The following is a 12076-nucleotide window of genomic DNA, read 5'->3' as shown; positions in this document are numbered from 1 at the left end:
AAATGTTAAAAGTCCAAAGGTCAAAGACTCTTCTGTGATTAATCCTATCATGCAAGGGTAATCTGCTATATCTTCGGAAACAACCAAGAACATCATATACCTTGAAATTCACAAGATATACTTTATTATTCCTAAAGGTAATCATGAGGAACTACTGGACCTAAAGAAGACCAAAGCTAGCAGAACAATCTCCAAACTCTTCATCTCCATGTCCTATTTAAAAGTGTTCTTCAGGTCTCCAACTCCTTTCTGCTTTGTTCACTGAAGCACAATTTGTTCTCTGACTGGTTTTATTCAATACCTGAACTGGTATCATATAGTTCTAACATCTCAAAAACTTTGGGTCTCTAAGATAACTTCAATTTCACAGGTCCTTCTTTCAATTTCCTGGATCCACACATGATATTCTCTGCTCCTTCAAAGAGATTGGGTCACTTTTCCAGCTCTGACCTCTGTATCACTTTAAGCTCTGGTTGACTCCATTCTACTGCTCCTGTTGTTTTTGCTGTTCATCCCATGGTACTTCCATCTTCAATATGCTGGATTCTTCTGCTGGACCTAGTCTTGACCCATAACCTCCCTTATGCTTGCTCAATGGTGCCAAGCCTCAGCTCTTCTGCATGACAGCTTCATGAATTCGAAGGCAGTACCACCTGGGTTATTCTTACACATAACCAAGCCAAGCTGAAACATTAGGTCCAAACTTGGTGAGCTCTAGAACACACCTTTTTTTGTCACTCAGAAAATACTACTCAGTTTTCACCACACTGATGCTGATTTCTTCTTCATCACTTCTAATTACTAGCTAGCTAGCATCAGTTGTCTCAGTAGTTCCTTCTATTCTTAACATTTAAGACTGCGCTGCTGATTTCTGCTGATTACTGGGACTGGGACACGGCTCCTTCTATTACATTATCAGGAGCTTTCAATATTTCAAATATATCACTGCCTAATCTTGGCTTTCCCGGAACTTGCTTAGAGATCTACCTTGATCTCAAAGATCTTCATGACTCTGTCTCAAGAATGGTGGGTTAAAAAGCATGTAAAACCATGCCTTTAACTAAGATTTTCTGTTTGTATTTTAAATTCAGAACCCAGAATCCAAATCTATCCCTTGGCAATTTGACACATACTTGTATCTTCATATGTCTACATCGAAACAATAACCAGGTAATAATCATTCCTTGTATGATACGGTTCTCTTTCATACAACTGCAAATCCATATGTTTAGCTGAATGTAATCTTGTCTTAATGTAACCATTTCTTTAATGCCATTGAATATCCTTGATCACAAGATTAAACTTCATTCAACTTCCTGATGATGCCTTGTATTTTGAACCTTTCTTTTTTTATTTTTCCTTTCTTAGTTTCTCTGCTTGTTAAAAACTTTCAGGCCAAATTCTATGCAGTGATTTTTGTGACTTACTTTGTCAATATAAATAATGTAAATTTCTTTACTTCAATCTCAAGGAAACTCTTCAGACAAGGGCAGCAAACTTCTTTGCAAAAGCATCAAAAAAAAAAAACAAAAACAAACAAACAAACAAACAAAAAACACTCCAGAATGGTAATAATCCCAAGAACCCATGTCTATCATGTCCTACTATGATACCCTCCTAACTCCCACTTAATTCATGATCTTCTTCATTATGTTTCTCTCCAGCACACAGAATTTGGAGACTTATCCTGGGGGAAAACATTTTCCACATTGATTACATTAATAAGGTTTCTGTCCGGTGTGTGTTCTTTTATGATACCGGAGATGACTGGGTGTTGCAAAGGCTTTATTACATTGAATTCATTCATAGGGTTTCTCTCCAGTATGTAGTCGTTTATGTTTTTGTAGATTACTGTGACATGAAAAGGTTTTACCACATTGGTTACATTCATAAGGTTTCTCTCCAGTATGTGTTCTTTTATGATACTTGAGATGACTGGGTCTTGCAAAGGCTTTACCACATTGGTGACATTCATAAGGTTTCTCTCCAGTATGTGTTCTTTTATGAATTTGGAGATCACTGTGCTGTGCAAAGGCTTTACCACATTGATTACATTCATAAGGTTTCTTTCCAGTATGTGTTCTTTTATGATATTGGAAAGTACTGTTGCATGCAAAGGCTTTCCAACATTGATTGCATTCATAAGGTTTCTCTCTAGTATGTGTTCTTTTATGAACTTGGAGATCATTGGATCTTGCAAAGGCTTTACCACATTGATTGCATTCATAATGTTTCCCTCCAGTATGTGTCATTTTATGTCTTTGGAGATAAATGGGTCTTGCAAAGGCTTTACCACATTGATTACATGCATAAGGTTTCTCTCTAGTATGTGTTATTTTATGATATTGGAGATTACTAGATCTTGTAAAGGCTTTACCACATATATTACACTCATAGGCTTTCACTCCAGTATATCTTCTTACATGCCTGCAATGATAATTAGCACCTGTGAAATCTTTACCACATTCATTACTCTGATCAACCATGTAATCAATATGAATTATGTTTACAATTTGTCTAATGGTAAAGAAGCATCAGATCTTCAGGTTTTAGCACTTTATATGTTCATGTTGTTCTCCCTCATCATGAGTTGTTCAAGACACCTGTGATGGTTATTACATGACTCATATTTATAACACCCTATTTTTATATGATGTATTTTAGCTATCTGAAGACAGTTAGAATAACTCTGATCTTTATAACACTGATTGTATTCATATTTTTCCTCTAGTGTGAATTACAACACATTTGACTGGGAACCAGGACACACAGAAGAATTTCCAAATTCCTAGAACACATAAAGATTTTCTACACGATGAGTTTGGGGATATTCCCTGTAAAACTAAAAAAAAACCAACTAATTGCAAATGTCTTTCATATTCCTAATTTCTTTCAAAGGCAGAATATAACATATCTTCTTGTTTTAGAACAAGAAATGTATGTTTCTTCTTTCCATGTACCTATGCTCACATGATTATTATCCATTGTGACACATGATATACCTAATAAAAAAGAATAATAAATGAGAGGTTTACACTTTGCATTCACACTGTTTGAATTTTTGATTCTCATCACATGTGCAATATAGACTAATGTTTCTCCACAACAAACATTCTTGATTGTCATAAAATGCCCTCTCAACAAACTGTACCATATTACTACACGAATATGAGTATTACCAAATTTTCTATGGACTATTTGCTTATTAGAATGTTTTGGATGTAAATTTATCATCCTTAAATGTTCAATTTCTAAATACTATGAGACTATACAGATTGGTAGATCCACAGCACAGGTCTAATAGAGCTACTTATCAAATGCATACTCAAATCAGATACCGGATCTTGAGGTCCATGGTTTTGAAAGAATATTATAATCATATCTACACTTAAAGGACTGCTATTTTACACTCTTGCTTTTTGCTGGAGATTCCATAAGATATTAAAATTTCCTCAGAGACAATTTTGTATCAGATTGCACATGAAAATTACCTTTCATGACTTCTATTATTTTGACAATGTTCTTCAAGATGATGCTCTTTCCAATGATAGCCTAAAACACAGTACCAGAAAATGAATGATAAAGTATTGGAAAATAGGCAAAATTAAAGGTACTGTGAATTCTAACTGCAGCGTGAAAGTTACAGTGAAAATTCAGTGAAACTTAATTATTCAGCTCAATTTTCATGCAATTAAAATAATAGAAGATCATAAATAACAAAAAAAAAAAAAACATTTGTTTCCTTCAGAAAAAAATTACAGTCTTACCTATAGCTTCGAGGTTCAGGTAGGTTTCCAACATCACATTTTTGTAGAGACTCTTCTGGGAAGGATCCATCAAATTCCACTCTTCCTCAGTGAATTTCACATGCACATCATCAAAAGTCACTGCATCCTAAATATCTCATACATGTACAACACAAAGCATGATACTAACATCACCAGAAAATAAATATATGCTTTCTCAAATATATATTCATATAATTCTTGTGCTTGCTCTGCTTATTTTCTGACTCAGAATTTATAATCACTGTGTCATTTTAGAAGGGGCTTTAATTATAAGATTCACCTGTGTCACTTTTGAACACTTTGAATAGCCTTGCTAGAGAAATGACAATTGAGAGGGAGATGGAGGGGAAATAGATCCACAGTACTTAGAGCACACCTGAAAAAATTTATGAACAATTACTAACTAAAACATGATGGGCAAACTGGGTGTATTTGCTCATGTCTTTAATCACAGAGGCACAAGCAGGTGTATGTCTAATAACTTGACATTGGCATGACCTTTGTAATGTGTTCTAGGAGACTAAAAGTTATATTTTAAAACCCTCAATTCATACAAAAATCATCCAAGGAAATAAAAGTGATATAGAAATCACAGTTCTCTACTAAAGTTCCTACAACGAATTATACATTCACTGCACATCTGAATTCATCTGGCAGAAACAGGAAGTGTAACAGTTTAAACTATAACATTAATAAAATTTTACTAAAAGATAATACATGCTTAAGTTGTTACAAATGGACAATTGAAAATAATAGTAATATAAATGTTGATCATAAATAAGCAACGTAGGTCAGGAGAGAGAGCTCAGCATTGGAAAGCACCTGCTGGTCTTCCACATAATGGTGGAAAATTCCTCATAAACACATGGGGAACGAACAGCTACTCATTACTTCAAGATCAGGAGTTCCGAGACTATCCTTTGACAACACTAAAGATGAGACAGACATGGTATTCATATTCATGCACACAGGCAAAATACTTCCATTTATTCAAACATTTGAGAACAAACACAAGACTGAGAAAGAACAGCATTAATGTGAAACCTAACGAATCTGAATCCTCAGATAATATTGATGTCATGAACATATGCCATTCTGAGAAATAGAATATAGTCTATATATTTGGCCAAATTTCAACACTAAAGATGTGGAGGAAAACTGCACAAAAATATGCTTATATTACAAGCACAAGACATGTGTCTTTTGCAGTTTCTCTTCCTACATTAAGGACAGACAAGGTTCACAGAGAAATATGTTTTGGAAGAGAAAAGCAAAAAATAAAATAAATTTAAAAATATAAAACAGCCAGACTAATAAATAGATTATTATTGAATAGCAAATGTATCTATTGTATTTTATATAATTTAAGGAAAGAGATTATAGTGAAGGTATGGGAGCATGAGAAGAAAGCTGAAGGGTCAGTTTCAACCACAACACAGTAGACACCAAGAACACAATGTTTCCCCTCTAATAGAAATGGTGGGTTAAATCTGGAGCAGAGACTGAAGAAATGGCCAATGAAAATTTGCCCCACTTGAGTGCCACATTATAGACAAGCACCAATCCTTGACATTATTAACGACACTGTTATGCTCCCATACTGAATCCTTGAGCAATTGTCCACCAGGCAGGTGACTGAAAAAGATGCAGAGATCCAGAGTCAAACATTGCATGGACCTTGGGGACTATTATGGAAGATTTGTTGGAAAGATTGTAATCCCTGAAGAAGAGATGAACTCTACAGGAAGACCAAGAGACTCAAGTACTAAGCACCCTTGGGGACACTCAGAGACTAAGCCACCAACCAAATAGCATACACAGGACGGACTATGGCCCCTGGCACATATATAGCAGATGTGCAGCACAGAGGCTCAGAAGGTCGTCTAACAACTGTAGCAAGGGCTTTCCCTATAGCTGTGTGTGTGTGTGGGGGGGGGTATAGCTTTTGAATCTGTTTCCTTAACTGAGCTGCCTTGTCTGGCTTCAGTGAGAGAGGTTATACTTAACTCACAAGAGAATTGATGCACCAATTTTTGGGCTACCTTGGGGCCCCTCAACCTCTCAAAGAAAAACTGAAGAGACTGGGGGAGGGACTCTGCCATAGCAAGGGACATATAATGGGGATAGTGATAAGGGTGACAATGAATATATAAATTCTTGGAAACACAAAAAAAAGAGAGAAAAAATAAAATTTTCATTCTACAAACACTTTCCTGGAAGGTGTCTGGAATGACTCCTCCTACAAGATCTTCCACAAGCTCCACAAAGAAATCCAGACAGGACAGACAAGCTGCCAAAGACATCATCCTATGTGGCAGGGTAGGGTATCTGTTGTTGTTTTAATCAACTACATACCCTGTTCACTATAGGCAAAGGTTCATCGTGTGATGTAAATTCATTGAGTCTTTATTCAGTGATCCTAGCAGTCTGCAGGAGCTCCTACACTGTTCAAATGTCTAAAGTCTCTTTTGACATTCAAGGCAAAATCTTGAAAGTCACATCTTTTAACATTTTGGCTACTTCCTTTCCCTGTATACATCTGTCTATGGCAGATTTACCAATACCTTAGTTATCTCAACAAGTTGTGGTCGCAAAATGCAACTCAAGCATCATCCTCATAATTCCTGTTTAGTTTCTTCAGGGCCAAGAAATGCAGCAGGGATATCCAGTACATTATGGTTATTATTCATTTGTATGTAAGTACATATATGCATGTCCTTTGGGGTCTGTGATACCTCACTCAGAATGATTGTATCTAGACGTATCGATGTGCCTGCAAAATTCATGTTGTCATTGTTTTTACAGGCTAAATATAATTCCATTTTGTAAATGATCCATATATTCTGTATCCATATTTTGGTTGAGGTACATCTTAATTTTTTTTCTTAGTTTCGAGCTGTTATAAATGAAACAGATATGAACTTAATGGAGCACATATCCTTGTGGGTAGATAGCTAAGAACATATCCTAAGTGTAACACTTCCTCCTGTTAAGTTTTAAGTTCATAAAAGGAGTAGGCAATGTGTTTCCTAGTTGCAAGAAGGAACTTTTAATAAAACCTGCTGCAAATGTGGTTTAAGTGACGCAAAGTCCATCAACTTAGAAGTCAAACTTGAGAGGATTATTCATATGGTGTGTCTTCTGAAAACTGATAGATGATAAATTTCAAGATTATGGATTATTTCTGTATGGTTTCAGTTTAGCACTATTACACCATTCTTTTGTACAGTCAGCACCCCAGGGAAGTTCATTGCAGTGAAATTATGAGGATGATGTCAGTGTTCTTGGCTGCTGACTGCCTTTTGGAAAGACTTTAGGTCAAATACTAGCAAGCACATGATGGCTAACAACCACAAGTAATGAGATCTGACACCCTCTTCTGGTGTGTCTGAAGACAGCTATGAGTGTTCATATATATAATAAATAAATCTTTAAAATGAAGGAAGTCTAAAATGAGCATGGTTGAATCTCACTCAGAAGTAGAAATAAAATAGTCATAGGAGGCAGATGAAAGAGAAAGAACTGGAAAGGCATGTGGTTAAGAAAGGGGAAGGGGAGGTAACAAAAAAATTGTGGTGAGGAGAAAGGAAGGGCCATAGGGTGAGGAAAATTAACTGAAGTCTGCAGCTGTTAGGGGTGTAAGAGTTTAGGCATCGTTAGAGTATGCAACACACCATGAAAGGGAGGGCAACAGGGAGTCTACAGGGTTGATTGTAGCTGAGATGCATAGCAGTGTGTTATGGACACTGAAGAGTGCCAGATTCTGCAGCCAGGCTGGGACCCCAATGCAGTTAATTATACCAAACAAACCAAAAATATTTCCACCCAAAGTTTGTCCTGTCTACCAGAAATGCAGGCAAAAAGATGGAGCACAGAATGAAGGAATGTCCTAACAATAACCTACCCAAATTGAGACCCATCACATGGTTAAGCAACAATCCCTGACATTACTGAGGAAATACTTTCTTATACTTAAAGAGAGTAGTTTAGCATACTTGTCCTCTGAGAGTATCCATCCAGCACCTGACAGAATCAGATGTAGACACCCACAGCCTAACATTTGACAGAGTCCAAGGGGTCTTTTGGGGGAAAGGATTGAGGGTCTCCAAAGGAATAGGAAGTCCATAGGAAGACCCTCAATGTCAACTAACCCAGACAATGGGAGGCACTCGGAGACTGAGCCACCAACCAAGAAACATAAACAGAATGGACTAAGGTCCCGACAATATATGTAGTTCATGAGCTACTCAGTCTTCATGTATTTCCACCAACAAATGGAGCAGGAGATATATCTAATGGCTTCTCGGCCTTTTGACTAAAATCAAGTGTAGGGGATGTCCCTTATGCTCTTGAATGTCTGTCCAAACTGTTCACCTAACTTGGTTGCCTTGTCTGACCTCAGTAAGAGAGATAATCCTAACCATCCAGAAATGTGAAATGCCAAGGTTGGTAGATACTCCTGTGGTCCCCGAGCTCCTTAGAGAGATAAAATGAGTTAGGAATGAAGGACTGTGTAAAGTGGAGGGAAGAGATGGTAGCAATTCGAATTTAAATAAAATAAATAATAAATAAATAAGTGGGAAAATGAACAAACACACAAATTAGAATGAAAATATAGGAACCAGCACATTCATTTCAAATTTTACCCCACTCAATGTTTCAGGGTGTAAGCCAAGTAGAAAAGATTCTTTTCCAAAATATCACACGAATGACCTCTCTCTAAAATTTTCAGAGTCTATTTTCCACTCAAATGCTATGATCTCGATTTCCTCTGGTTGCATATTGTCAACACTCCAAACTCACAATCCTATAAGAACAACTGATTAAACTCCATGAACAGCTTTCTATGACTTTTGCCATCTCAATTTCTTATAATTTCCATATCCCTCAAAACAGAACCTAGACTCTGTCCAACAGCAAAATCATCTATTGATACCATTTTTTGTTGTTGTTGTTGTTGGTGTTCTAACTTGCTACTATCTTGCTGTGGTAGATAAACAAAAAACATCTCATAAAAACAATAATAAATCTCATAATAAATCGTTACTGTTAATGGTTCTGGCAGATATCAGTTCACCACTTTGGGAGCTTAGAATAGAACAGAAGCTACAAACAGTAGGCAAAAGCAAGGACAAACATCATCTCTTGGCTTGTTCTTCAGATTGGTCTATGTGGCATGCTCAGGAAGTCCTCTCATCCATCCTAGGCCCACTTGCTTATGAATATTGACACACTCATAATCATCAACACTATCACTCACAGACATAGCAACTGCCATTATGATGAGGGGACATCCACAACTGAGGCTCCTTCAGATGACTGTAGCTCTGAAATGTAGAAATGATGGCAGCTTCACCCTGTTCCTGACTCTGGATCCTTGTGGATTGCTAAGAGTATCTCTTACTGCCAATCTCCTTTCCAAGCTTTAACATTAGCAAGCATTCGCTCTTAAACATACCATCCAAACTTCTCAGTAAAAGGGGTGACACTCCCCCAACAATTTGATTATCTAGTCAGTAAACTATAAGCCAAGAATAAACTCCCACACAAACAAAACACACTGAGAAACAAGTACCTAGACCAATAATCATAGACCAGACACCAGCATAGGATGATAATGAACACCAGTCAGGAAAATAAGTCACCATCCCCAGGTTCCCATTCCTCTCCTTTGCCCTATACAACCTCTTTTGCATCAGATCTCGTTCATGTCTTAGTTTAATTTAGTTTCTCAGGACATGTTAGAGAAGGAAAAGGAGAACGAGAAGGAGGAATAGCAGGAGGAGGAGGAGGAGAGGAAAAGAAGGGGAAGGTGAAGGCGAAGAACAAGAAGAAAGAAGAAGATTAAGAAGAAGAGGGCTGGGCAGTGATGGTGCATGCCTTTAATTCCAGGACTTGGGAGGCAGAGTCAGGCGGAATTCTGAGATCAAGGCCAGCCTGGTGTAAAGAGCAAGTTTCAGGATAGCCAGGGCTGAACAGAGAAACCCTGACTCAAAAACCCAAAAAAGAAAAAGAATAAAAGAAAAGAAGAGGAGGAGGAGGAGGGAGAGGGAGAGGGAAAGGAAGAAGGAGAAGGAAAAGGAGAAGAAGAAAGAAGAAGAAGAAGAAGAAGAAGAAGAAGAAGAAGAAGAAGAAGAAGAAGAAGAAGAAGAAGAAGAAGAAGAAGAAAAGAAGAAGCTCAATCAACAAAAAGGTCTAGAAAATATTTAATATTTCAATTAAAATTATAAATGAAAACTGTCCTAAACTAAAGAAGGTACCTGTTAATGAACTGGTAGCATCACAAATAGAAAACAGATTGGGAAAGACACCCTTTTCCACATAATGTTCAAAATATTAAAGATATAAGTAAAAGAAAAATAAAAAAAAACTACAGAAAAAATCACAAACTAAACAAAACAAAAACTAGTAATGCATGAAATCAGAAGTATTAGATTCATACCCATCTTAATATTTTTAAGGTATAAATTCATTTCTTATACAAACTTCTCTCTGCATGTATTCCTTCAGGCTGGAAGAGGGCACCAGTTCTTATTACATATGGTTATGAGCCACCATGTGGTTGCTAAAAATAGAATTCATGACCTGTGTAAGAAAAGCCAGATCTGATAACCTCTGAGTCATCTCTCAGGCCTATTCCTGCTTTCTTAAAGGATATTACAAAAGACAAAAATGTTTGGACACAGGTGCTGCATAGTCACAGAAACCACCCATGCTGCTACAAGAAAGCAACTTGTCCAGTTCTTTGACGTTATTCAGAGGTAATGGCCTGAACTATCAAGTAAGAAGCACCTCTAGAAATCTCACAAGAAGTCACATCTGGCTGATGCTTCTGATTCAACCCTATAGAGGATCCTCCAACACAGCTCTTGACCATTGTGTGCAGATATCCTGTACCTACCATGTCTTTATTTCAGAGTATCCCTGAGGTCCCCTCACAGCACCCAACAGCAGAGCTCAGAGCAGGACACAGAGAACCATTCAAGCTGGACAGTTACAGGAAACACCTCAGAAGGAGAAAGAGAGGGTGAGGGCGAGCGTGAAGAAGATCAATCAGCACAAATGTCTAGAAAACATTTCCAATAAAATCATAAATGAAAAATTTTTAAAGAAGGTGCCTGTTAGTGTAAAAAAAAAAAAAATCCAAATACCAAACAGAGTGAGAAAAAGTCCCATTGCTGCACAATAATCAAAACACTATACATCTAAAGTAAAGCAATATTTAAAAACCATAACAAAAATAATTAACAAAACTAAAGAAAACAAAAATTACTTAGTCTGGGACCTAGCCCCACCCATGCCACAGCCCTTGACCACAGCCTGCTCCAACTTGATTATTTATGTTTCTTGGGAAAGCGCCAGCCCAGACCTCTATAAACTCTACCAGGTCTTTGCGGTTTCATAGCCCGGCCTGTCTCTTTAAGGAACCAGATTCAGTTTATTGTCCTGTGAATTCCCTACCTGTCTCACCAGCTCACATGCAGAAGCCAGGGCCGGGCTCACTGCCCCGCGATCCAGGGTGGCCAGGCTCAGCTTCTGTTCCCACAGAAGGGTCGTGCCAGGAGGCCACTGTCCCAGCCCAGAGCACAGAAAGGGTTTACACCCCACCCTGCTGCAAACTTTCCAGAGTGGGAAGCCTGTGCCTTGCCTGGCCTCTCCAAACTCACAGACCGAGTCTGCAGAGATGATAGGAGGATAGCGCGGAGTGACTCCAGACCTCACAGACACCCACAGACTGGAGAACTGTCTTCATCCGAATGCTCATGCGAATGCGGTCCCGTCCTGCCATTCTCTGCCCGGCCATTCCGCACCTGCACAGGGAAGCTTGGCAATCCCAGCAGTCAATAAAAGGATGTGCTCACCTCCCTCCCGCCTGTGCCACACTGCGGACCCACTCCCAGGTTCAGTGCCCAGTGATTCCGCACAAGGCCATTCTGCACCCAGGAAGCTTGGCAAACCCAGCAGTTGCTAAAAGTGCATGCTCACCTCTCTCCAGCCTCTGCCACACCACTGACCAACAGGAACTTTCAAATTCCTGGCCCACTTTCATTCATAAAAATGAAAGACAGAAATGACATCATTCCAGAGGCAGGATGCGGGGCGGAGACGGTGTGATGTCAGGGGCAAGGCCAGCGGTTATCTGGTTATGGAGAGGGACGCCAACATAGCACCAACCAGGGCAGAGATGGAGGGACGAGGGGTGGGGCTGGTGATCTGAATGACATCAGGGGCAGGAACAAGTATCCCTGAGTAATGGATGGGGACACCACATAGTGCCTGCCTTGTGC

General features: G+C 38.5%; 1 protein-coding gene across 1 annotated transcript in view; it reads right to left on the bottom strand.

The window, feature by feature from the left end:
• LOC127671615 (zinc finger protein 431-like) overlaps positions 1-11592 on the bottom strand; it is a gene marked incomplete at its 3' end in the record, with an annotated part of 29259 nt that extends 17667 nt beyond the window's left edge. The window contains exons 1-4 of the mRNA XM_052166441.1: positions 11506-11592; positions 3768-3882; positions 3492-3552; positions 1859-2361 (exon numbers count right to left, since the gene is read on the bottom strand). Coding sequence (XP_052022401.1) covers positions 1859-2361; positions 3492-3552; positions 3768-3882; positions 11506-11592 — 766 coding nt within the window. The remainder of the gene's footprint in view (positions 1-1858; positions 2362-3491; positions 3553-3767; positions 3883-11505) is intronic.
• Between the last annotated feature and the right edge of the window lie 484 nt (positions 11593-12076).

The sequence above is a fragment of the Apodemus sylvaticus genome, chromosome 21, assembly GCF_947179515.1.
Source record: "Apodemus sylvaticus chromosome 21, mApoSyl1.1, whole genome shotgun sequence".
Classification (NCBI taxonomy): Eukaryota; Metazoa; Chordata; class Mammalia; order Rodentia; family Muridae; genus Apodemus; species Apodemus sylvaticus.
The sequence above is the reverse complement of the archived record's forward strand: the minus strand, read 5'-3'. Positions and strand labels throughout refer to the sequence as shown.